At 34.8% G+C, this 27,775-nt stretch overlaps 1 protein-coding gene across 1 annotated transcript; it reads left to right on the top strand.

Annotated features, from left to right (window-relative positions):
• On the top strand, positions 1 to 27,144 carry SGO2 (shugoshin 2). Its single transcript, XM_060015604.1, has 9 exons — positions 1 to 133; positions 2,253 to 2,428; positions 3,368 to 3,445; positions 4,147 to 4,232; positions 13,285 to 13,493; positions 15,200 to 16,993; positions 17,285 to 18,388; positions 19,845 to 19,995; positions 25,380 to 27,144. Exons 1-9 carry the CDS (start codon positions 1 to 3, stop codon positions 25,393 to 25,395), a joined length of 3,747 nt encoding a protein of 1,248 aa, XP_059871587.1. The 3' UTR covers positions 25,396 to 27,144.
• The last annotated feature ends 631 nt before the right edge of the window (positions 27,145 to 27,775 follow it).

Genomic DNA, 27,775 nt, shown 5'->3' with positions numbered 1-27,775 from the left:
ATGGAGTACCCAGTGATGGAAACTGGTTCACTTTTTACCTCAGGAATTAAAAGACATGTGAAAGAGAAAAGAATTTCAAAGGCTGCTAAGTTGAATGTTTCTCTTGCTTCAAAAATCAAAACAAAAATACTAAGTAAGTGTTATTAGTCTTAAAGTATACTCACATTTTTACTTTTTTCTGGAGAATCGATATAGTATTTGATACTTTTTCAAGTATAGAAAATGACTAAAATGACTATTTTGTTAAATGAGACTTTCTCTATTCAATTCTTCCTATCTCCTTCAACTCCTGTTAGTTGGGTGGTTATGATGATTTACTGTCAGTGGTGACAGCTGAATTTTCAGCAGTGAGGCTGGGGTGGCCCAAGGCAGCTACCTCCTACACTGCAAAGAAAATACCAACATGACATTTCTGGAAAAGAGCTGAAAAAAAAGTGACGGATTGTCCTTCTGACATGTTGCAGCATTTGGATGATGGGTAATCTAGAGGTGGTTGGCCCAGATAGTGTGCTGTAGTGGGTGATTTTATGTAACCAAAGCTCATCATGAGGGCACTGACCTCTTTGGAGATGGTGTTTCATGGATTCTGGAGCTAAGATGTCAGAAGGCAAAAAAAAAAAAAAAAAAGGGAAACACCCCAAGATAAATTTTCATTACTTCTGAAAATTATCTCAGTGATTCATTTCCATCTTAGCAGGATTGGGGGAGGTTTCCTGTTGATCAACACGTGTGAAAAGTAATTGTGCCTTGTGAAATAGCCCAGCCTCCTGAGTGTCTTTAAATCGTAATGTTGCTCCTACCCAGGTCTCTAGGACCATCTTTTGTATTAGACCACTTTCTATAGTGGCAGTTTCCTATTCTCTTTGGCAGGACCATTGCACGCCCACTGCTATGAAGGAATACACTGAGTCTGAGGAGTGCAACAGGAAAATGTTATTAACCTTTAGCTTCTGCAAGTCCTAAACTGGTTCTAGTCTATTTCCACTTGATATGTCAAAGGTGGCTGTCTGAATCTACTTTCTTTGTGCCAAAAATAAAGTACTTTTTGGACTCTGTTTTTTTTAGACACCCAAGCTTTCCCTGAGTATTTTAAAATATATTATTAGTATTATAAACTATTATTACCATTACTATTACTATAGCTATTAATACTATTACATAAAAATATATATTACTATTATAAAACATATTACAGGGCTTCCCTGGTGGTGCAATGGTTGAGAGTCCGCCTGCCAATGCAGGGAACATGGGTTCGTGCCCCGGTCTGGGAAGATCCCACATACCGCAGAACGGCTGGGCCCGTGAGCCATGGCCGCTGAGCCTGGGCGTCTGGAGCCTGTGCTCCGCAATGGGAGAGGCCACAACAGTGAGAGGCCCGCGTACCGCAAAAAAAATAAAAAATAAAAAAAATAAAACATATTACATATACTATAACTTTAAATCCATGGGATGTGTTATTGAATAGTGGCATGTAAATCAAAATTATGAAAATACAGTTATGCTTTAGGTGTACTAAGGGAACACTATATGTAAGGTGAGCGTTACCAAGGAATTCACAATTAAATTTCTTTTGCTAACAACGGGGAAGCATTCTGATTTAAATTATATTTACATAGTACTTGTAAAGAGAAGGGGTCAAGTTTAGATTGCAATAGATGCCTAGAAATAAGAGGTAGGATATCTAAGGTGGAGGTAGAAGATCCCACAGGGTTTAGATGATCTGTCCAACATTACAGTAAGTATGCTGCCTTTCGACTTGAGGTTTTGAAAAATGGACTTTGGGAGCATTAATTCAGTTCTGGAGCCACAGAAACTGGCTCTAAAATTTTCACGGATTGGCTACCCCAGTTTCTCTAGGACATCTTTAGTTATAGCTGTGGGATCAGCTTCTCCATTCTACCTCCTAGTCAAAGGTAGGAAGGAAGGCAGAGTAACAAGTATCAAGATTTAGTTTTTGTGACTGATCTAATTATCTAGAATACTGTGTCTATATTAGAGTCCTCTTATTCCTAACTCTGTATTCACAAACATTCTGCATTTCTCACAACTCTTATTCATCTTCTATCTAGCTTTTATTTCTTCAGCTCCAAACTCTGGGTACATTTTTTTCAAAATTCCATCTGTGTTGTCATGCTCTTCTTTTCTAACTTCAGCTAAAACAAAGTGAAATATGTTTTGTCCAAAGTAGTTTTATTAAGGAATATGAAAATGTATTAAGATGTTCAATATTAACTCTTAAAATTTTTTTACAGATAATTCTTCTATTTTCAAAATTTCTTTAAAGCACAACAACAGGGCATTAGCTCAGGCTCTTAGCAGAGAGAAAGAGAATTCTCGAAGAATTACAACTGAAAAGATGCTATTGCAAAAAGAAGTGGAGAAACTGAATTTTGAGAACACATTTCTTCGTCTAAAGCTAAATAATTTGGTATGGAAACTATATTGTGTTTGAATTCTAAAACTGTATTATTTTAGAAGCTCTAAATGTTTTTCAGACCTGTAATTAATGTAAAAAATTTATTGAAAGAGTGTGCCATGTTAATGGACAAACTGTTAATGGGTAATAAAATAGGTGTCTTGAATCTACATTCTAAATGTGTACTTGTGGCTCTGCAAACTAATATAATACCTTGATCAACATTTGATTGCTTATCATAAGCAAAACTTGATACATTAATATATTATAAGAAGATGGGCATAATTCCTCTAGTGAATTGAAGGGAGGAAAGTTCCCTGAGTGTTTGTATTCTCTCTTAATGGCAACATTCCACTGGCTACAAGCCAAGTAGAATGAAGATTGTAGTCCTTGCTTTTCCTTCCAACTTCCAACTTTGTCCACAGCAGGGCAGTAACAGCCAGTGCTTAGCTAGGATACAGCTACAGCTATAGCTCTAACTCCAAAATGAGTAGAAATTAATTTAAAATGGAAAAATGACTTACTATACTTCTTGGAGGTTAAATTCCTGTGGCTGACAAACTGTGTTCAGTTGCCACATGATGTATTATTATTATGAGAAGATTAAAAACTGTAGGAAGGGACTTCCCTGGCAGTTCAGTGGCTAAGACATTGTGCTTCCAATGCAGGGAGCTCGAGTTCGATCCCTGGTCAGGGAACTAAGATCCCACATGCCGCGTGGTGCTGCCAGAAAAAAAAAGTAGGAAAATTTATGACTGATAGCTCAAAAGCATTCAAAACTTGTGTGTATGTGTCTGTGTCTGTGTCTTTTTGAACTATGCAGTGTAGCACCATTTTAGCCTAATGTGATCTGTTATTTTTTAAGTCTTCTCAACTGATGGTATTTGTAAATGTATATGGTATAATAAACTCCAAGTCTTAGTTGATTAGAAGGCTCTTTCTTTATTTCAGAATAAGAAGCTTATAGAAATAGAAGCACTCATGAACAATAGCTTGATAACTGCCATTGAAATGAGCACTCTTTCTGAGGTAAGTAGAATTTGTGTCTAAATAGTGTAATATTTTTAGCATTACTGAGGATAATTCAGATTAGTTAAGTAGCATCAAGGTTAGAGATGCATATCTTAAACTTTGTACCAAGGAATGGAGATAATATTAATTTTAATTGGCTAACAGCACATTATTATTTGATATAATTGGTTATTGAAATTTTTATATAAAAATTAGCTTTCGATTAAAAGTAACACAGGATTAGACAGCTCATGGAACACAAGACAAAACAGACTCAAAAACATAAAAGATATTAGTAGAAAAGTCATTTCAAATTAGGGAAGAATTTGTATTATTTTTAAAAAGATGGACACAATCGAAAAACTATTGGGGAAAAAAATAGAGGTAGATCCTAGATCCCCATGTTCTTCAAGGGTCAAATGTATATGTAGAAATATTGTATATGCATGAGTATAGACATGTGTATATATTCATAGGCATAGAATAAAGTTTGGGAGGTTATACACCAAAATATTAGTAGTGATTATCTTTGTATGGCATGATTAAGGAAGAACTGTGTTTGACCTTATCATCACATTATTCTCATTAAACTATTGAAGGCTACACATAAGAATTGTTCTATTACTGTTAGTATCTTGTATAATTTGGTACTTTAATGACAAACATGATCTAATGAGATTAGAAATTTCATTCATTTTCTTTGTTCTTTTCAAAAATAGTTCCATGAGAGTCCCTTTCTTCTGCCAAGTAGCAAGAAGAAACGGGTTAGTAAACAGTGCAAATTGATGCGTCTTCCATTTGCAAGGTAATTGCTCCAAAACTTGGTTAAATACTGACTGGTGCACTTTTACCTGAATTGGACTTCGAAAAGTTTTTATTTGGTTTGCTTCCTTGAAACAGAAAAACATTTAAAAATAAATAATGAAATACTTGTCAATATTGTACCAGTGAAAGAAATTGAAGATATAATCTAATAGAATTCAGTTTTAAACTTTGAAATAATATTCAGCTTTCCCATAGTTTCTAGAGAAGAAAGAGACACAGGTAGACCTTGAGTTACATAGGTTTGAATTACACTGGTTCAGAATACTTAGATTTTCATACAACATAATCTGTGTGTGTTATGCAATGTTCTGGTTTCATCAACCTGTAGTTGCCTGTTAAGGTAGAAATGAGATGGTTTGTGGTATCTTGCTACAGGTTGTATTTCCAGGGCTCCAAGGAAACTTACCCATCAATTCAATAACCAAGGTCATCTATAGAATCCTGCTACTCTTCAGTTCTTTCTTTTCCTCCAGGTCACCACTGGCCTCATGTTTTCTGCTGGGTAAATCTCATAACTATTTCTACCTTTATTATCTTGCATACTACTCAGACTTTAAAATAAACTTTCATCATTACTATTCTCCTGACCAAAATTCCCATTTCCTGATTAATTTGATTATAATCTTAGTAAATACTCTATTTCAAACCTATCACTTTTACCGTTTTTTTTTGTTTGTTTGTTTTTTGCGGTACGCGGGCCTCTCACGGTTGTGGCCTCTCCCGTTGCGGAGCACAGGCTCCAGATGCGCAGGCTCAGCGGCCATGGCTCACGGGCCCAGCCGCTCCGCGGCATGTGGGATCCTCCCACACGGAGGCACGAACCCGCGTCCCCTGCATCGGCAGGCGGACTCTCAACCACTGCGCCACCAGGGAAGCCCAAACCTATCAATTTTAAAGACAGTTACTGAGGTCCAGAGAGGTAAAATGACTCAATGAATTAATAGCATTGATCAGAATTGTCTTGTCTCTTTTAGACAGTGTTCTTTCTGTTACATAAATTATAGGTTTAATGCATTTTTTTAAGTGTACAAAGTGCACTTATGTATTGAAGTGGTATCTGTACTATAGTAAAAAAAAAAAATTCTTATATCCACTGTGTCATTTTCTATTCATTCCAGTTTGTTCCATTGTTTTGTCTGTTCTGTACTGGCGCCACATTGCACCTGTACATTTTAATTAATATAGTTTTAAAATAGTACATTTTGTTGTCTTGTAGGTGCTCAGGTTTTTTTCAAGAAAATCTTGGCCGTCATTATGCATGCATTATTTCATGTAAATGTATGAATCAAGTGTTAACTTGCCCTCCAGAAAATTTTACTGTGTTTTTTTAAGTAAACTTTTTTTTTTTTTTTTTTTTGCGGTACGCGGGGCTCTCACTGTTGTGGCCTCTCTCGTTGCGGAGCACAGGCTCTGGACGCGCAGGCTCAGCAGCCATGGCTCACGGGCCCAGCCGCTCCACGGCATGTGGGATCCTCCCGGACAGGGGCACGACCCCGTGTCCCCTGCATTGGCAGGCAGACTTTCAACCACTGCGCCACCAGGGAAGCCCTTAAGTAAACTTTTGTTTGAAGTATAATGTACATTTTAGAAAAGTGCAAAAATCTTTAGAGAATGGTGAATTTTCACAGTGAACACTATATGGTATAGCCAATACCCAGACCAAGAAACAGATTATTACCAGTACCTCAGATAGCCTTGTGCCCCTTGCCAGTCACTACTCATCACCCACCCGAGGATAAATATTATCCTGACTACTAACATTGTAGATTAATTAATTTTGCCTAGTTTTGAATTTCTTTTAATGAAATCATACAGGATGTATGATTCTGGTCTCTGGCTTCTGTAGCTCAACATTGTGTTTGTGAGATTTCGTCCATATTGTCCTATGTAGTTGTAGATCAGTCATTCTCATTGCTGTATAGTATTCCATTGTATGTATTCCATAATTTATCCATTCTTCTGTTTTTAGTTTTTTTGCTAGGTTTGGTCTATTATAAATAATTCTACCTTGTATCTGCCTTTTGATTAATATATGTATACATTTCTGTTGGGTATATACTTAGGAGTAGAATTGCTGGGTTTACATGTATTTGGCTTTGGAAGGAACTGCTAAACAGTTTTCTAAAGGGATTATGCCAGTTTACATTTCTAACAGCAATATATGAGAATTCCTGTTGTTATGTATCTCCAACAACACTTGTTATTGTCTGTCTTTTTCATTTTAGCCATATGGGGTATAGAGGTATTACACTGAAGTTTTAATTTCCCGATACTTAATGAAGTAAGGCATCTGTTTATATGTTTATTTTCTTTCTATCAGGTTATCTTTTTTTTTTTTTTTCAGATTTGTAGGAGTTCTTTCTATACATTGTGTATAAATTCTTTGTGCATACAATTGTCTGTTACTCTGTGGCTTGCCTCTTTGCTCTCTTAATGGTATCTTTGGATGAATCCAATTTATATATCTGTTTGTCCCCCTCCCTCTTATGGTTATGCTTTCTGTGTCTTTTAAGAAAGGCTTTACCAATTGCAAGTTCATGACGTGTTCTCCTATGTCTGTTTTCTTTTAAAAGCTTTATTATTTTCCCTTTCATATTTAGATCTTCAGTCTACCTAGAATTTTGGGTATGATGTGAGAGAAGAGTCATTTATTTTTTTAGTGTGGAAATCCTGTTGACCTTGAACCATTTATTGAAAAGACCATCCTTTCCCCACCTCATTGCAGTGTCATCTGTATAAAAAATCAAGTGACTGGATATGTATGGGTCTATTTCTGAACTCACTATTCTATTACATGAGTCTTTTTGTCAAAACCACACTATCTTAATTACTAACTTTATAATAAGTCTCGATATTTGATAGTTTGAATCTCTATTTTAGTTATTTATGCTTTAAGAATACATATTAATTGGCCATTCTTGGCCTTTTGCATTTCCATGTGAATTTTAGAATTAGCTTGTCAGTTTACATGCACACACACCTGGAATTTTGATTGGGATTATGTAGAATATAGTTCAGTTTGGGGAAAATTGACACTTTATAAAATTGAGTATTTCTTCCATGACCATGGTATATCACTCTGTTTTTTAGATATTATGTATGTAGTTTGAGAGCTTTTAGAATACAGTTATTGCACATCTTACATTTATTCCTACTTATTTGATGTTTTTAGTGCTATTCTTGATAGTTTTCAAATTTTCTTTTTCTATTTGATGATAGTATATAGAAATACAACTAATTTTTGAATATTAACCTTGTTTACATTGACATTGCTATTAATTTTAATAATTTATCCATAGTTTTTAAAAAATTTTATATTAATAGAATTTTATTATTTGTAAATAAGAACTGTTTTCCCTTCACCTGCCTCTCCAGTTTATAGGCCTTTTATCTTTTGTTTCTTACCTTGTTGGACTGATTATTTCTTGTTCAGTAATGAATAAAAGTACTAACAGTGGGTATTCTTATTGTATTCCCATTATTTAATATGTTTGCTCTTAGGTTTTTATAGATTCTCCTTATCAGATTAAAATAGTTCCATTGTACTCCTAGTTTGCTAAGAGTTTTTTCATCAATGGCTGTTGGATTTTATCAAATGCTTTTTCTGTCACTATTGAGAAGATAATATTTTTCTCTTTTTTTCTATTAATGTAATGAATTTTTAACATTTTTTCTACTAAGGTAATGAATTATAATTGATATTTTTAATGTTAAATCACTTACAATCCTGAAATGAATTGCTCCTGATGATATATCCCTTTGATATATATCACTAAGTTTATTTTGCTAATCCTTTAAAGGATTTTTGCATGTATTTTAATAATGAAGATGATGTATAATTTTCCTTTATTATAATATATTTTGTCAAGTTTTGATATTTATATTATGCTGGTCAAAGTAAATGAATTGATAAATACCCCTCTTTCTATTTTCTGGAAGTATTTGTGTAAAAAATTTTTTTTCTTTAAATATTTGGGAGAAGTTATCTGGACCTGAAGTTTTTTTGTGGAAACATTTTTGATAACATCCCATTTTAATAGATGTAAGAACATTCAGCTTTTCTATTTCTTCTTTTGTCAGGTTTGTTAATTTTTAAAAAGATTTATCCATTTCATTTAAAATATCAAATTATTGGCATATAATCGTTCAGAATAGCTTTAGTTACACGTTTAATGTCTGCTGTAGGGTACATAATGATGTTCTCTTTCAATATTGGCTATTTGTTTTTTCTCACTTTTTTCTTGATTAGTTTTGCCCTAGAGATTTATCAATGTTGTCATCTTTACAAAGATGAATCATCTTTGGGGTTATGTTGATCGTTCTTTTAGTATATTTATTTTCTATTGCATTTATTCTGCTTCTTATTATCTCTTTTCTTTTTTAAATTTTATTGAAGTATAGTTGATTTACAGTGTTGTGTTTATCTTTTCAATTTAAAAGTTTTATTATTACTGTAATTATTTGTTTCTTAAAATGGTTTAGATTATTGTTTTTAAGCCTTTTCAAAAATATGAAGTTGTTGGGGTATAGCTGCCTACATTTAAGGCTATTTTTTTCCTTTAGCTGCATCCCACATTTTTTGATAAGCTGTATCCTTATTATCATTTATTTCAAAGTAGTTATTACCTTCAGTTCAGATACATTGTTTGACTCATGGATCATTTACAAGATTATTTAATCTCCAAGCAGCTGGGTGTTTTCTTCTAATTACTTTTTGTTGGTTTCTAATTTAATTCCTCTGTGATTACAGAATATAGTTCAAGTGATTTTAGTCGGTTTAAATTTATTGAGACTTGCATTAGAACACAGCTTGGTCTAATTTGGTAAATATTTTTGGTACACATGGAAAGAATGTGTATTTTGTGGCTGTTGGATGCAGTATTTTATATATGTCAATTATGTCAGGTTTGCTGATTATATTGTTCAGACTTTCTATATCTTTCCTGCTTCTCTTGTCTATCAGCTGTTGAGAGAAGTGCATTAAAGTCTACCACTGTGATTATGGATTTATCTATTTCTCCTTTTAGTTCTGTCAGTTTTTGCTTTATATATGTTAAAGTTGTTACTAGACGCATATAAATTTAGGATTGATTTGTTTTCCTGATAAATTGTTTTATCAATATGAAATATTTCTGGAAATGATACTGCTTTAAAGTCTACTTGTCTGATATAACATTGCTATGGTATGTCCTTTTCTATACTTTCAAACTCTCTGTTATATTTAAAATGCATGTAGGTTTACCTTTTTTAAAAAATGAATTTAATGTAATATCATCTCTTTTAATTAGAATAGCTGTTATGTTTACATTTAATATAATTCCTGAGAGTTGAGTTTATATCTGCCATCTAGTTATTTTCTGTTTGAGCCACCTGTTTTATGTTCCTTTTTTCTCTCCTTTCTTTATTTCATTTGAAATAAAACATTTTTCATAATTTAATTTTCCTTGTCTATTAACTTCTATTCCTTTATGATGACCCTAATGATAGCAACACTCATCCTTGATTTATTATACTCTAATACTGATTATTATATTAACATTCCTCAGTAATGCTAGCATCTTTGAACACTGACTCGACATTCCTGTGTCCTGCCTTTATGTTATTATTATGTATTTTCATTCTGCATATATTTTAATCCCACAAATTAACTACTTTCACTGTTTTGTGTAGTCAATATTCATTTCCAATTTCTTCATATTGCTTCCTGCATTTTTTAATTGTATGCTCCTTTTTAATTGTATTTTATTTTTTGTTTTTCCAGCTTTATTGAGGTAAAATTCACAAATAAGCTTGCATTTTATTTCCTTCTGAAATAATTTTCCTTCTGCCTGAAGAAATCCTTTATTATTTAGTTCAGGTACTAGCAATGCATCCGCTCAGCTTTTATTTTTCTGGAAACATATTTATATCACCTTCATTTTTAAAGATTATGTTTGCAATGATAAAACTTTAGGTTATTAAATTTTAGCAATTTAAAGGTATTATTTCATTGTCTTCTGTCTTTACTGTTGAAAAGTTGGCACCGTTTCTGCAAGTTGAGGAAGTTCCTTTTTATTCTGGTTTGCTGAGAGTTTTAATAATGAATTTGTATTGAATTTTGTCAAATTTGTTTTTTCTGTATCTGTGGAGAGAATCATAACTTTTCTCCTTTGTTCTATTAATGTGACTTTGATTTGTTTAATGTTAAACCAACTTTACATTCCTAGAATAAATTCCACTTGGTCATGGTGTATAATAATGGTGTATTATTATTTCTATGTGTTGATGGATTTGATTTGCTAATAATTACTTAAAGAATTTTGTACTTATTTTCATAAGGAATATTGGTCTATAATTTTCTTATTATATATTTGATAGGTTTTGATAATGGTTATGCTGGCTTTGTAAAATGAGATAAGAAGCATTCCCTCTTCCTCCATTTTCTGAAAAAAATTGTACAATTGGTATTTCTTCCTTAAGTATTTGAGAGAATTCATAAGAGAAGTGGGTCTGGAGTTTTTAATTATTAATTTCATTTTTTAGATAGATATGGAGGGCTTTTCAGATTTTCTGTTCTTTTCAGGCCAACTTAGAAAATATTTGTCTTTTTAGAAAATTATCCATTTCATCTAGACAGTAAAGTTTGATCAAACTAGTTAGAGTATTGTCAATTTTACGGATCTCTTAAAAAAACTCAGCTTTTGGTTTCATTGATTTTTTTTTCTCAATTTTTTTTCGGTTTCATATTTCTTTGGTGTCTGCACCTTATTATTTCCTTTTTTCTACTTACTTTTTAAAAAATGAGATATAGTTCACATAACATAAAATTTCTCATTAATATGAAGTTTATTTTTTAAAGTATACAATGCAGTGGTTTTTAATATATTTACAAAGTTGTGCAACATTCACCACTTTCCAATTCCAGAATATTTTCATCACTCGAAAAAGAAAACCTATATCCATTAGTAGTCATTTCTCATCTCTTCTTCCCCAGCCCACAGCAACCACTAATCCACTTTCTGTCTCTATGGATTGCCTATTTTGGACATTTCATATGAATGGAATCACACAGTATGTCGCCTTTTGTGTCTGGCTTCTTTCACTTGGCATAACATTTTCAAGTTTCATCCATATTATAGCACGTATTAGTATTTCATTCCTTTTAATGACCGGTTAATATTCTGTGGTACGGATAAACTACGTTTTGTTTATCCATTTATCTGTTAATGAGCATTTGTGCTCTTTCCACTTTTAGACTGTGAATGAGTAATGGTACTATGAATATCCATATAAAAGTTGTTGTGTGGACATATTTTTCACTTTCTTGGGTGCGCCCTTACCAGTGGAATTGCTGGATCATATAACTCTATGTTTAACTTTTGGAAGAATTGGCAAACTGTTTTCCAAAGGTGCTGTACTGTTTTACATTCCCACCAGCAAAGTATTAGGGTTCCAATTTCTCCATATCCTCACTAACACTTGTTATTACCTATCCTTTTGATTATAGCCATCCTAGTGGATATGAAGTGGTATCTCACTGTGGTTTTGATTTGGATTTTTTGGGTGACTAATGATACTGAGCATGTTTTCATGTGCTTATTGGACATTTATTTATTTGGATCATTCTCTGTTGATTATCTTTTCTCTTGAGTTTGAATCATGTTTTTCTGTTGCTTCATATATTGAATAATATTGGATTGTACCCCCGACATTGTGACTCCTATGTTGTAGAAAATCTGGATTCAGGTATATTCCTCCAACAAGTTTGATGTTTTATTTTAGTAGATAAGTTACCTTATCTGAACTCAGACTTGTTAATACTTCCCTGTGATGAACAACATATGAAATCTCATTTCAGTTCTATAATCCTTAGCTGGGCCACTTGGAATCTTTCTCATATATGTGATTCAGGAATGAGCTAGAGATTTGGAGAGAGTTTATGCACAAAATTTGGGGCTTCCCTGTCTACTTTTCCTGTTTTTTCTCCCATCACACACACTTTACAGCAGTTGTAGTTGCCCTGAATTCTGACCTTGAACTAATAATAATAAGACTGGATTTCTAACTTCTAGAAAAGGTTGCACTGACTGAGGTTTGTAAACAGTGAGAAGCTCACCCTTTTTCTAAGTGCCAACCCCTCTTCTGTATCTAGTTGCTTTTTATTCACTCTCCAGTGACTTTGGGTAGTTGTTTTTTTTATATTTTGTCCAGAATTTATATTCATTATGTTTGATAAGGTTGATTCAATAGTAGCTATTTGGCCATTACCTGAAGCAGAACCTCTCCTCTGTAAAATAAGCAATTTTTGCTAACCTGTTTCTTCAAGTGGTATAGACATTTCTTCCCAATGGCTATTCTACTGATAGGTGCCTTTAAATTTTTAACAAATATTTTCTAGTATTTTCATTATCAATAATTTTTAAATATCTATGATTTGTTTGGCATACAAAGCAAAATCCTTATCATTGGAGCATATTACTCTTTCTTCTTTGAATTCAAAAAGGTCATTTTGTCTATTTCCATAGATTTCTTTTTCCCTCCATAGATTTAACTACTCTAGGAATATGGCTTTAGTTTACATGGATACCTTTTGGAAACATAGCAGACTTTATTACACACAAAACTTTACATACAAGTTGTACTTGTTTGAAACCAGGGGAAGAGTTTTGGGTTTTCCATAGAGTTAATTACAGGAAAATTATAACTATTATACACGAATATTTATAAGTATGTTTGAACTTTATTCATTTCATTAATTTTATTGTCCTAATAGCTCAACCAGTGATTATATCATTTATCTCCTTTTGGAGTCACTGGAGATAAGGGAATAAGAAGCATTCCTGTTTTACTCATCCGTACTATTAGAAACTACCTATTTCCTACCTTCATTGAACACAAAATGGTATCATTGCCTTCATTGAACACAAAATGGTATCAGGGTGGGTTTGTGGTTGGATCTTAAATAAATCGAATATAGAAAGAACTATCCATGTAATTTTCTAAATAATTTTTGTAAAATACAAAATTCCTCATTCATTCTTACTTGCTCTTAGGGTTCCATTAACTTCAAATGATGATGATGATGAAGATAAAGAAAAAAAGCAGTGTGACAATATCATGTCAAAGACATCACCTGATAGCCCCTCTTTGGTATCAACTCAGCATAACTTGGAATTGTTATTTCTTAAAGAAAATGATCAGAATGTTTGTGGTGTAAATGATTCCAAACACATTTCTTCTATTGTTGATATACTTCCCAAAGGTGAGATTTTTTTTTAAATTCATTTTGAGTGTCAGTATTAAATAGTTAACATTCATTGGATTTTCTTCTTGGGGGCCATCATGTATAAACAGTTAATAAGTTAGACTTCTTATGTTACAGATTTCCTAACTTCTACTATTTAAAATTTCTGGTGAAAAAATTAGTTTAAAGGTAAATATGCCAGGACTTCCCTGGTGGTACAGTGGTTAAGAATCTGCCTGCCAATGCAGGGGACATGGGTTCAGTCCCTGGTCCAGGAAGATCCCACATGCCATGGAGCAACTAAGCCCATGCGCCACAACTGCTGAGCCTGCGCTCTAGAGCCCGTGAGCCACAACTACTGAGCCCATGTGCCACAGCTAGTGAAGCCTGTGTGCCTAGAGCCTGTGCTCCACAATAAGAGAAGCCACTGCAATGAGAAACCCATGCACCGCAATGAAGGGTAGACCCCGCTCGCCACAACTAGAGAAAGCCCACGCGCAGCAACGAAGACCCAGTGCAGCCAAAAAAAAGTAAATATGCCAACAAATGTCAGGTCTACAGTGGCCTAATACTACTACTCTGGAAACAGTATTTAGAAGTGAGCTGGCCTAAAGAGCTTTTCTTGGTATCTTAGCTTATGAATTGAAAGACATGATATATTATTTAGTTATATCTTCTCTTTTTCAGAGATATAAAAATTGAGGTTCTAGATACGTGTAGTGACTTTTTCAAGATCATAACCAATTGGTGATAAAGCAAGAACTTGAGCCTAGGTGATGGTTGAGCAAGAAAAAATGATGACACTTAAATTTTAATTATGTGGTATTTTAAAATAATAATCCTGTGGTGTAGTCTGGTTTATATATTTGACATAGAATTTCAGATTGGGATATGGAACCATAACTATATTGAATTTGGAGTTTGAATTATTTTTCGTTTCTAAAAGGTATATGACTGTGTGTATATAATTTTTATAAACTTTAGCTACTTGCTGATAACATTTTGATAGTAATCCTTATCAGAGTTATCACTGTTACTTGGGTTCATTTCCCAGATTCCTCTCACTTAGAAACATATGTTAATGTTAATGGCTCTGTTGTTGGCTATTCTCCACTCTACTGCTGAGGCCAAGGCAGAGTGAATTCCCAGTATATATTTTCTGTAGATAGAAATGTAAAATGTGACTTATGACTACTCCATTCATTTCTACTTTATTTATTTGTTAAATATTTTTTTATTTTTGGCTGTGTCGGGCCTTAGTTGTGGCATGCGGGATCTTCATTGCAACATGTGGGATCCTCTGCTGTGGCACGCGGGCTTCTCTCTAGTTGTGGCACACAGGCTCCAGAGCACGTGGGCTGTGTAGTTGTGGCATGTGGGCTCTGTAGTTGGCAGCACGTGGGCTCTCTAGTTGTGGCCCACTTGCTCAGTAGTTGCAGCGCACGGGGTTAGTTGCTCCATGGCATGTGGGATCTTAGTTCTCTGACCAGGGGTTGAACTCTCATCCCCTGCATTGAAAGGCAGATTCTTAACCACTGGACCACCAGGGAAGTCCCCTACTTTATTTTTTATCAGCATAGATTCTTCATAATATTAGTATCTGAACAGAACACATTGTCAGAAATCCTTTCTCTGAAACAGTTTGATTCCTAATCTCATTTGTTTAAAATAATAAATTCCTTGTTACTACTTATTTCTGAATTTTGTTTCCCTTTATTTTATAGAAAGCCATTCCCACTCAGACCAAAGTTCCAGGAGTTCTCTAATGAGTGAGATGAAAAATGCCCAGTCAATGAGCCACAGAAAGAAGTCATCTCCTAGTAATGTGACTAAAAGGAAAAAACGTGTATCATCTTGGGAATCAAATAATCCTGCAGACACTCCCTGTGTAACAGATTTGGATCAACAACAGATTTCAAGTCCAATATTAAATTGGAATAATGAAATAAAAGATTGTACTAACGAAGCAAATATTAAAATGCAAAGAAACATAATGTGCCTTCCTGCCTCATCTGAGTCTGCAAGTGAACCTACTGCAGAGGGCCTGAATCCAGTTCAGGGTAATGATGACTTTCAATTGCAAAAAACTGTGTATGATGGTGACATGGATTTAACTGCTAGTGAAGTAAGCAAAATTGTTACAGTTTCAACAGGCATTAAAAATAAAAGAGATAATAAAAAACCAAATGATTGTGGAATAAAAACTTTCAGAAAAGTGAAAGATCCAAGCTCTGAAAAAAAGAGAGAAAGATCAAAGAGACAATTTAAAAATAGTTCAGATGTGAATATTGAGGACAAGATCAAAAATGGACTGGAAAGAAGATCTGTTGTCCTGGATGGCAAAGAGGATTCAGAAGAACCAAATTTTATTTTCAGTACTGAACAGCTGACTCAGTTGAACATGCCGAAGAAAATAACCCTTCACAATGGCTTTGATCAGGATGACAGACCAAGTACACAGTATAACAAAAAGAGGAAAATAATTCATGTAACAGATGATCAAGAGGAAATATACTCTTTCTCCCAAAGTTCAGATAAAGTCGAGCAGGACAGTAAATTTGATATGGGTCCTAGTTCTCTAGCTTATAAGAAAAGTAAAACTTCTAGACAGACATTTGTGATTCGTACGTTAGAAAAAGATAACTTATTCCCAAACCAAAAGGTTAAAGAAACCACCTCTGAAAACCTAGGAGTCACAAGTGAATTTCAAACAGTTTATCTTTCCAGCAAAGATAATGGAAAGTTATGTGATTATGAGACCCAAAATATGTTAGATTTGAAAAAGCATGTCACTGATAGGCAACCTACTCAGCAAAATGAACCAAAAATAAATAAGAAGCTTAGGCAGAAAATAAATCGGAAGACAGAAATAATTTCTGAAATGAACCTAATACTTGGGGATAATGCCAAAGATGTGCAAGGCCCAGAAAAAGGTAACTTTTCCTTTCAAACCCAAGAGGATAAAGAAATCATTTCTGGAAACCTAGAAGTTTCAAATGACATTCAAAAATCTGGTGTTTCCACTAGCAATAATGGAAACCTGTGTGATTGTGAGACCCAGAATGTATTGGGTCTGCAAAAGCACATCACCGACGTGTACCCTGTTCAGCAGAATGAATCAAAAATTAATAAGAATCTTAGGCAGAAAGTAAATCGGAAGACAGAAATAATTTCCGAAGTGAATCTTTTAGATAATAACAGAAGTGGGTATTGCCCAGAAAAGGGTAACTCTTTCTTCCTAACCCAGGATAAAGAAGTTATCTCTGAAAACCTAGAAGGCACAAGTGCGTTTCAAACATCTGCTCTTGCTTCCAAAGATAGTAGAAACCTATATGATTATGACACTCAAAATGTTTTGGGGATGAAAAAGCATGTTTATGATATACAACCTGCTTGTCAAAATGAATCAAAAATAGATAAGAAGCTTAGGCAAAAGGTATGTCGGAAGACAGAAATCATTTCTGATATTAACCAAATATATAAGAATCATGACAAAGGAATGCATGACCCAGAAAAAGGTAACTTATTTTCTCTAACCCAGAAAGATAAAGAAATTATCCCTGAAAACCTAGAAGATGCAAATGAGTTTCAGATAGCTGATCCTTCCCTCAGAGGTAATAGGAATCCATGTGATTATGAGACTCAAAACCTTTTAGGTGTGAAAAAGCATGCTACTGATACTGGGAAGCAAAATGAATCAAAAATAAATGAGAGTCTCAGGCAGAAAGTAAGTCGGAAGACAGCAATAATTTTGGAAATGAACCAAAAAAATGAATTTAACGACAAAGGTATACATGACACAGTAAAAGGTGCCTTCTTTTCCCTAACCCCAAAGGATAAAGAAACCATTTCTGAAAACCTAGAAGTCACAAATGAATTTCAAACGATTTATCTTCCCACCAAAAATAATAGAAATTTATATAAGACCCAGAATATGTTGGATTTGAAAAAGCATGTCACTGATAAGCAACCCGCTCAGCAGAATGAATCAAAAATAAATAAGCTTAGGCAGAAAGTAAGTCGGAAGACAGACAGAATTTCTGAAATGTACCGGATATATGAGGATAATGATAAAGATGTGCATGGCCAAGAAAGCTATACAAAAGATCTTAATTTTAAAATAAATAAATCTAAACAAAGACTTGAAGGCCAAGGTATTAGTGGATACTGTATGGAAATCAACAGTAATGAAAAAGAAAATTGTGGTCAAATTTCAAATCCTTACAAACCAGTTAAAAAGCATGGGGAAGAATCATCAGGCAAGGCAAAGAACATTTTGGCAAAAGGTAACAACAAACCTATTTTGCACTTAACAGGTTCTTCACAGACGTCTGTCTCCTTAGAACTAGGTTTAAAACACACTACTGATGAGACAGATTCTGACCCTGGAAACCAAATGGAACTACATAAGAATCCAAAGCAAAGCACTACAATGCTGAATAAAAAGAGAGATATCCCCTTCGTGGAAGTGACAAAGGAAGGAGAGTGCCAGGTCAAAAAAATAAATAAAATGACATCCAAATCAAAGAAAAGGAAGACCTTCGTAGATCCTTCTCCAGATAGTCATGAACTAATGGAGATAATATCTGACACCATTCAGGGAATATCAGTTGAATCTGAATATGCTGTTAAGGAAAAAAAATTGGAAAATGAGGAAATTGTCAAAATTAAGCCAGACTTTCACACAAAAATGTTGAAATCTTTATCTCAGATATGTTCACCTAACAGACAAGATTCTTCCTTTAACAGTGTTCCTGAGGGTTCAAAACCTTTGAGTATTTCTTCTAGTAAAAATCTGAAAGAAAATTTTGCTCTGGAGAGCTCACCCGTCTTTCAAATAAGTGATGATGTGCATGAGAAGATGAAAAAGATGAATTTTAAAGTCAACCAAAGAACACAAAGATCAGAAATAGGTATGTCCATACCTGAAGTGATCAAGTTTCAAAATTCTATATAGTTTTTCATTTAACCAGTAAAGCCTTTCCTGTTATAACATTTTTATGGAATGTTAAAACAATGTATAATTGTGTAGCCCGATCTGTAGAAGCAATATGGAGGAATTTAAAGAAAGTTTAATACTTTGAGAAGATAACAGTGAGAGTGGCTTGGACATTTATACACTAAAAAATGTATTTGGCCTTTAGCACAAAGTTGTCTGATAATGACATTAGGCAGATAATTTCATTTTTCATAGTTTTGAAGGAAATTGGCTGCTTTAAATGTATATAATAATGAATTGCCCTGGTTTGATTTTACCAAAGACAATTGCAAATTTCTTAAGGTTGGGACTCTCTCCAATAGCATATATTTAATATGATCAAAACTTATTCTAGGTATTTTAGAAGATTAAAAAATAATACCAACTCCCTTTCCTCAGAGTACATGTATGGAAAAGTAACAGGTACAGTGTTTAAATATGGCAAATGCTTTAATAAAACCACACATGTTAAGGGATATAATGATGGGGAATAATTTTGGCTAGAGGAATCTGCAGAGGCATCATCAAATAGATAGCATTTTAAGCCCTAAAGCATAGGTAGGATTTTTACCTTTAGTGTTTATTTCTTATTTTCCCCAGTTATTAAAATAATACTCACTCATTGCAGAAAATTGAAAGTAGAGAATCAGAAAATAGTAGAAAAAACAATCACCCAGAAGAACTGCAGTCAACATTTTGGCATATGCATGCAGGCTTGAATCTATGCATTTTAAAATATATACTTGAAATCATTCTATATATAACATTACTTACCTCACTTTTTCCCCTTAACATTGACATTCTTTTGTTATTAGCAATTTTGCAACATTAGACATTCCCATATCAATTAAAGTTTTCTACTGGGAGCCTAACATTTCAATGTACGTATGTAGAACACTAGGATTTTTATGGATAAGACTTCATGTAAAGGGAATACTGACGCAAAAGAAGTGCCAAGGTCTAGAGTTGCAGGACATTTTAGAGACTGGTGAGCCGTCTTTCATCTCTGTTCCTCATGGTGCCTTTCATAGCGTGAGCAGTCGATGACAAATGTTGAATGAATGTGCAGTAATTTGCATGATTCGGTGACTAGAGTTGAATTCATGAAGAATTTCTGTCAGCCTAAATGTGATTTCAGAATAAAAATATTGCAGGCTACTACTTTGCTAGTTTGTCTTAAATGGTAGGTCTCTTTTCCTTTCATTATTGCTAGAAAAAAACTGATTTACAGATAATTTCAGTGCTACTTTTGTAAAACTTAAAGTTATAACTTGATTATTAAGTTTAAAAATTTGCTACCAATAATTTACAAACCAGTAAATATCCTATGTGTAGTTCCATATCTCTATATATACTGTTAAAAATATTTTTGAAAACAATACTCCTTTCAGGTATTAGAATGCTACAGGACTTGACAAATACCAGTTTTGTTTCAAATAACACTGCTAAATCTGAAAACAAGTTAGAAGATCTATCTTCGGAGCTGTCAAGCCGAAGAAGAAGGTGTACTCCTCTCTCTTTAAAAGAGCCAAGTCTCAAAGGGTGAGTATTCAATGACATAAAAGCGATTTCAGTGCAGTACTGTAAAATACGTGCTTTCAAAAAGATTCCTGCCTGAATTAGTATTTGAACACTTCTGAGTATCAGTGAAGCATGTATTGTTGACATGTAACAACCACAGTATGATCTGGGTAAGATTTGAAGAAATGTCTTCTTTTATTCTTTGAACAGGCTTAAAAGGTTTTTTTTGTTGCCTATAATTTGCAAACCTCATTATTTGTTACCCCCATTTATTGATTCAGAGTGTTTATATGTCCTTTGGCCTCAAAGAATAATAGTCCTTTTTCTTTTTCTTTTAAACCTCAAACATATACCCCCAAAGAGGGAATAGTACTCCCCCCACCATTTATCCATCCCTCAGCTTTGAGAGTTACCAATATTTTGCCATATTTACTTCCACTATCTGTTTTTTGTTGTTGTATCTTTAAAGCAAATCCCTAATATTGAGTCATTTAATTCCTAAAACACTTCTGTATATATCTCTAGAATATAAAAACTTAACAAAACTGGACAACAATGATCACAACTAACAAAATTATCAATAATTCCTCACTGTCATCTAATAGCAAATCCCAATTCACATTTCCTTGATTATCTCAAAAAATGTCCAAATGCCTTTTACATATGTTTTATTCAGAATCTTATTTTTCCAAGGATAAATGAAGTTGCTATTTCAGATAACCTGATCATATTTGAGATGGTATTTCCAAAAGGATAGAGAGAAATATCCTCAAATTTTCTCTTTGCATTTGTTTCAGTGTTTGCTTCTATAAAATTAAAAACATTGATCGTTTTTGACAGGTATTTTAAAACAATAACCAGCAGGTGGCAGCAATGCAAGAGAGGGTGCAAGAGAAGCCAGTTAACCAAGGGCTTTTTTAAAAAACAGCTTTATTGAACTATAGTTCACATTGTCGTATGTTTCACTCATTTAAATGGTACAATTCAGTGGGTTTTAGTAGATTCACAGATACGCACACCATCACCACAGTCAATTTAAGAACGTTTCTTCATTTCAAAAAGAAACCCCATGCTCTTTAGCTGTCACTCCTGTATCTCCCAGCCCTAGACAACCAACCGATCACCTACTTTCTGTCTCTATAGACATCCTCTTCAGACATTTCATATGAATGAAATCATATAATATGTGGTCTTTGTGACTGGCTTCTTTCACTTAGCATAATGTTTTCAAGGTTCATCCCTGTTGTAGCATGAATGAGTAGTATTTCATTCCTTTTTATGACTAAATAAAATATTCTATTGTATATATACACCACATTTTATTTATCCGTTTGTCTTTTGATGATCATTTAGTTGTTTCCACCTTTTGGCTATTATAAATAATGCTCCTATAAACATTTGTGAGTTTTTTTGTGTACATATGTTTTCATTTCTCTTGGGTATTTGCCTAGTCGTGGAACTGCTGAGTCATATGTTAGCTATGTTTAATCGTTTGAGGAACTGCTAGACAGTTTTCCAAAGCTGCCGTACCATCTTATAGTCCCACCAACAGTGGGACTCCGTTGGGTCCTGATTTCTCTATATCCTCACCAGCACACTTGTTATTATTTGACTTTTTGATGCTTCTAGCCATACTAGTGAGTGTGAAGTGGTATCTTATTATGGTTTTGGTTTTCAGTTCCCTAATGACTAATGATGTTGAGCATCTTTTCATGTGCTTATTGGCCATTTTTATATCTTCTTTGGAGAAATGTCTATTCAGATCCTTTGCCCTTTTTTCAGTTGGGTTATCTTTTTCCTATTGAGTTGTGAGTTAAACTTTTTATTTTGAACTAATTTTATACTTACCAAAAAGTTGTAAAAATAGTAAGAGGTTTCTCATATGTTCCTTACCCAGCTTTTCCCAATTCTAACATCTTACATACCTATACTACAATTATCAAAGCTAGAAAATTAGCAGTGGTACAATACAAGATCTGGGCACTAGGTATTCTCACTGCTTATGTTGTGTTGTATTATCTGTTGTTGCATAACAATATTATCATAAACCTGGTGGCTTAAAACAACACACATTTATTTTCTTTTGGTTTCTGTGGACCAGGAATCTGCACTTAGTTAGCTAAGTTGGGTACTCTGCTTAGTGTCTCACAAACCTGTAATCACAGTGTCATCCAGGCTGATTCTCGTCCGGAGGCTCTCCTGGGGGAAAATCCGCCTCCAAGGTCACACAGATTGTTGGCAGAATTCATTTCCTTGTGGTTATAGGACAGAGAGCCCCAGCTTTTTTGCTGTTGGCTGGAGGCTATCCTCAGCTCCTAGAGACCACCATTAGCTCCTTGCCCCATGGGCCTCCCAACATGGCCACTTACTTCAAAACCAGAGAGAGTCTCTAGAGCAAATCCTCTGGCAAGATGGAGTGCTATAAAATGAAACATATACTCAAAAGGGAGACACCCCATCACTGTTGCCATTTCTGTTGGTCAGATGCAAGTCACAACTCCTGTCCATACTCAAGGAAAGGGTATTATACAAGGGCATGAACACCAGTAGGCAGGGATCGTGGCGGGGTCCTCCACAGAGTCTCTCTACCACAGGGACAATTGATATTAGGCCCCATCAGCAGACAGAGCTAGGAAATGTATGTATTATACTAATCCATGAATATGCATACTTTTATATTTATCTATCTGTGTGTATAGTGAAAACCTTGAGTTTAGACTGATACCTCTGATTCCTGTTCAACATCACAGGGTTCATTTTAGCTTTGCTTATTTGTAATTTCTTTCTCTATTGGTAAGTAGCTTGGCTCTCATTATCTATAACATATTTATTTATTTATTTGTTTGTTCAATTCTAGCATACACATAAAGTAGTTTCAGAATTGCTGACCCATATCCCTATGAGAAACATACTAACTAGATCATAACATTTAGGTACAGTTCTTTTTGTCTTAGGTTAGTTCTTTTCTTACCACCCACCTTCAACATAATTATGTTATTCATTTGTTATTGTTTGTATTCCATTTTCTTCTCCCACATCTTGGTAGGTTTAGTCATTTACTTTTGGAGTATGTGAGTCATTTCTTGGGTTGTACAAGTCAGAGCTATACAAAGTGGTATATGCAGAGAAGTGTCAACTACTTTCATTCCTGCTACCCCATTCCCTTTACCCCTCCTTTCTATCCTATTTTCACCACCTCCTGTGGATAATCAGTTCCTTTAGTTTCTGGTTTATTGCCCCTGTGTTTCTTTTGCACAAATGAGCAGATATATGTATATCACCCTTTTTCTTACATAAAGGTAGCATACTTAACTACTTTTTTGGGCTTTGCTGCTTATCATTTAACAGTATGTTCTGGAAATCACTCCATATCAATTTGTAGAGACTTTTCTCATTCCTTTTTACTGCTGAATAATACTTAATTAATTCTTTTAAAAGAGCTACCTATTCTAAACTAAATATAGCAAAATGCTGTAATGAAATAGTATTCTATTTTAGTTTAGATCTTCTGGGCATGCAGATTATCTGGTAATCAGTTTAGTTGGCAAAATTTTTTTTTTTGCGATTCGCGGGCCTCTCACTGTTGTGGCCTCTCCCGTTGCGGAGCACAGGCTCCAGACGCGCAGGCTCAGTGGCCATGGCTCATGGGCCCAGCTGCTCCGCAGCATGTGGGATCTTCCCGGACCGGGGCACGAACCCATGTCCCCTGCATCGGCAGGCGAACTCTCAACCACTGCGCCACCAGGGAAGCCCAGCTGGCAAAATTTTTAAAAGCAAATATCACAATGTACATTAGTATAAATACTAAGAGTAATAACAATCCAGCTGCTGTTTTTTTCCTTTTGGATTGGGAATGGCATGCAGCAGGTACATCACAGCTTTTGATAGGCCCCCACTGAGGATAAATCCTGATGGAAACTGCTTACAGTATATTATGGAGTGGTCATCATAGGCATTGAGAGTAGGAGCAGCAGGAGTTACCAGGAAGGTAATACAAGTATATTTTTTAAAGTCTTTATCTCTTAAGTCCCAAAGTACTGAATATAACAAAAGGGGACATTTTAAATAGTAAAAGCCCTAATCTACAAAGAGTATGTAATAGTTATGATATTTATGTGCCAAATAGCAGAACAACTACTTTTATGAAGCAAAAACTACAGGAGATACATGGAAACAGATAGGAACACACTAATAAGTTTTAATATACTCAGTATAAAACAAATAAAGTGGGCAAAAAATAAGTAAGGAGATGGAAAGTCTAAACAACATAATGAATAGGGTAAATCTTATGTATACATATCAAACTCCACACTCTGATAAGAGAGAATACATATTCCTCTCAAGTGTTCATGGCACAATTACAAAAGCATATCCACACCATGCTATGAAAAACATATACCATGACTGAGTAAGGTTTATTCCAGGAATGCAAGGTTGGTTCAGTATTAGAAAACCTATCCTCATATACCATATTAATAAACCTAAGAAACTAAAGCATATGATTCTTTCATAGATGCTGAAAAAAGCCTTTGACGAAATTCAACAGTCACTCATGATTAAAACACTCGATAGACATTGAGGGATACTTTCTTATAATGATAAATTGTATATACATACCTTAATCCTAAAGGCAGTATCTTGTTTAATGAGGAGACAATGGAGGTATTTCCATTTAAATTAGGAACAAGGCAAGAATGCCCACTGTTTCTGCTACTATTCAACAAGGGATTGATGAACTCAATTCAAAATGGTGGTTTCTTCTCAGGAGATGAGAGAACTGTGATCTCGTCTCACAAAAAGGAGCACACTGGAAAGGGGCACACTGGAGGCTTGTGAGGTGTGGTAAGAGTTTATTTTTTAACCTGGGTGTAGGTGTATCAGCATTTATTTGAGTTTTTAAATTGTACATTTTGGGCATCCCTGGTGGGCAGTGGTTGAGAGTCCGCCTGCCGATGCAGGGGACATGAGTTCGTGCCCCGGTCCGGGAAGATCCCACATGCCGCGGAGCGGCTGGGCCCGTGAGCCATGGCCGCTGAGCCTGCACGTCCGGAGCCTGTGCTCTGCAACCAGAGAGGCCACAACGGTGAGAGGCCCGCATACCAAAAAAAAAAAAAAAAAATTGTACATTTTTATATATTCTTATATGTATGCTAAAGTTCATTAATAAAAAGGAAATATACAGTAAATCATGAAATGTGTAAAATCTATGTTGATTAATTTCTCTTAAACCTTATTTATAATTCCCATTATCATAGAGTATTTTAAATATATGACGAAGCTTTGTGGTTTGAGGAAACTGCTTTCTACTGGTATGATGCAGCAATTTTCCTCTCCATACTTTGCAGCAAAAGCATTAGCTTTAGGTTGTTATTATTGTTAATCTTCCTTTTTTTCCTACTTTGCAGGAAGATGAGAAGATGAGTGAATTTATACATTCTGGTTTTTCTGAATTCTCAAACCATAACAAGTCAAAACAAGGGTATACCTAAGATCAAGAAGATGAAACGTATGACAAAAAGTTTTGGGGTTTTTTTTCTTTTTCATTTTCTGCCTTTTCATGGAGTGTTTATTCTTATGTATAGATAATATGCATAAAATAGCTATTTTGTAATACTAACCTTTTAAAATTATTATGGTCATCCTATAACATCTTCCTGCTCATTTAAGCTCCTTTCAACCAAACAACCTTTAAGTAAACAATAGCTATTAGCCTTTTAACCAAATAAAATGTATTATAAATACTTTTGTATTGGTTACCTTGTTGTACACCAAGCTATCTTGTTTTGTTTTGTTTTTAAAACCATTCAGTAAATGTGAACACCTGTAAGATTTTAAAAGTCACCTTCTGCCCTGGCCAGTTGTCTTTCACCCTTCGTTCTTCAACTTTCAAGATTACTTCTTCAATTGCAGCTTCTGTATTACTTCCATTATATGTAATCTGATGAGGGGTTGGCTGAGGGGTTAACCTCTCAGGCTCTTTTGAATTTGGTTTTTATAACTTTAAGTAGTAAATCCTATTCCTATCTGAGATTAATGAACATAGCTTACTGTATTCAGATGACTAGTCAAATTCTATTCTGCCTATATGGAAAAGTTTTCTTAGACAATATCCGACAACGAAAAGGGTGGGCCCAGAAATCTGCATTTTTAACAAACACTGCAGATAATTCTGGGGCAGATTGTCCTAGGACCAAACTTTGAGAAACTGCTGTAGGACTACAGAGTCCCACAGAACTTACTCATTATCAACAGTGTTGGCTGAATGGAGGCTAGAGGCTTTATTAAAGGAACAGTTTACACAGTGGTTAAGAGCTTGGCATCCTGACAGTCTGTTCCTTTCCTGTACTCCTATTACTTTAAGGCTTCAGACCTCCTAGAGTCATTCTCTGGTATTATGTTTCCTATTGTTTAGTTCTATTTTTTTCTCTTTTCCATGAGGTTTGTCTTTTCTTTTTTTCTGTTCCCATGCACATTATTTTTCATTGTATGTATCACACTTATAAACCTTTTCTTTTATTGTTGGCGGAACTTGGTCACAGCAAGAAACAAATTTCCTATTCCCATATTATAAAGACATTTACCCATGGTTCCATTTTGTTTTTACATTTAAATTTCTGATTCATATGGATTTTGTTTCATGGTGTGAGATAGGAATGCAATTTTGACCTTTTTCCAAATGATTCCCCATTAATTAAAAAGTCTGTGTTTTCCACTACTGATTTGAAGTGCCGCCTTTTTCAATGTTGTATTTCCATGTACACTTACATTTATTTCTCAATTTTCTGTTCCCTTTACTTGTCTGTGTTTCTTTTGATGCCCCACTACCATCCTCTTTAAATTATAGAGACTTTGTGGGAGTTTCAAAGTTTCCCTCATGGATGTTTTCCACATTTCTTGATGCCTAGGCATTCTCTCTTTTTTCCTGGTAATATAAATGGGAAATAAACTCTGTTATTGTTGCAGTATTTTCTAGATCTATCTCCTGAAAACCAAGCTATCTTTACTCCCTTTTTCTCCCCAATTCTTAATGCCTCTTGTTGCTTTCTCTTGTCTAATTGCATGGCTGCTACCTTATGTTAAATGTTAAATAGCAGTGACAATAGTGGGTATCCTTGTCTTGTTCATGATTTTCATGGGAATGCCTCTGGTTTTATCCCATTAAGTAAGATGCTGTGGTTCTGTATGTTATAATCACATTAAACTATTGATTATTATTTTATTGAGTGCTTTTTAAAAAAATTATGAATGAATGTTGTTTTGTCAAGTGACTTTTGGCGCTGATGGAGACTATTAGTTAGGGTCCAGCCAAGAGATAAAAACCACAGATATACTGGGCTTCCCTGGTGGCGCAGTGGTTGAGAGTCCGCCTGCCGATGCAGGGGACGCGGGTTCGTGCCCCGGTCCGGGAAGATCCCACATGCCGCGGAGTGGCTGGGCCCGTGAGCCATGGCCGCTGAGCCTGCGTGTCCGGAGCCTGTGCTCCGCAACGGGAGAGGCCACAGCAGTGGGGGGCCCGCGTACCACAAAAAAACCCCCACAGATATAAATTGTTAACCATATTCTAGAGAACTGAACAAGAACTGAAAAGGCAAAAGGGACTAGGGGAGTATCATAGAGGAAGTAACTATGGGAAGCACCCACCATCTCTGAGGCTGAGGGAACACAGAGAAAAGGATGGAAGTATTGAAACTTAAAGACTTAGAGGAAGACTTTCAGGAAGACTTTAAAGGCTTAGAGGACTCTAGGGGGAGGGTGTGCAACTGGTTGGTGCTGTTTCCCTGAAGGGCTACACAAGACTGGT

Source organism: Delphinus delphis, chromosome 7 (assembly GCF_949987515.2).
Source record: "Delphinus delphis chromosome 7, mDelDel1.2, whole genome shotgun sequence".
Lineage (NCBI taxonomy): Eukaryota > Metazoa > Chordata > Mammalia > Artiodactyla > Delphinidae > Delphinus > Delphinus delphis.
Note: the sequence above shows the minus strand (reverse complement) of the source record. Positions and strands in the feature narration are given on the sequence as shown.

Coding starts and splice junctions, on each gene's coding strand:
- SGO2 (XM_060015604.1), top strand. CDS start 1: ATGGAGTACCCAGTGATGGAAACTGGTTCACTTTTTACCTCAGGAATT. Junction 4,233..13,284: donor ATGCGTCTTCCATTTGCAAG/GTAATTGCTCCA, acceptor ACTTGCTCTTAG/GGTTCCATTAACTTCAAATG. Junction 13,494..15,199: donor TGTTGATATACTTCCCAAAG/GTGAGATTTTTT, acceptor TTTATTTTATAG/AAAGCCATTCCCACTCAGAC.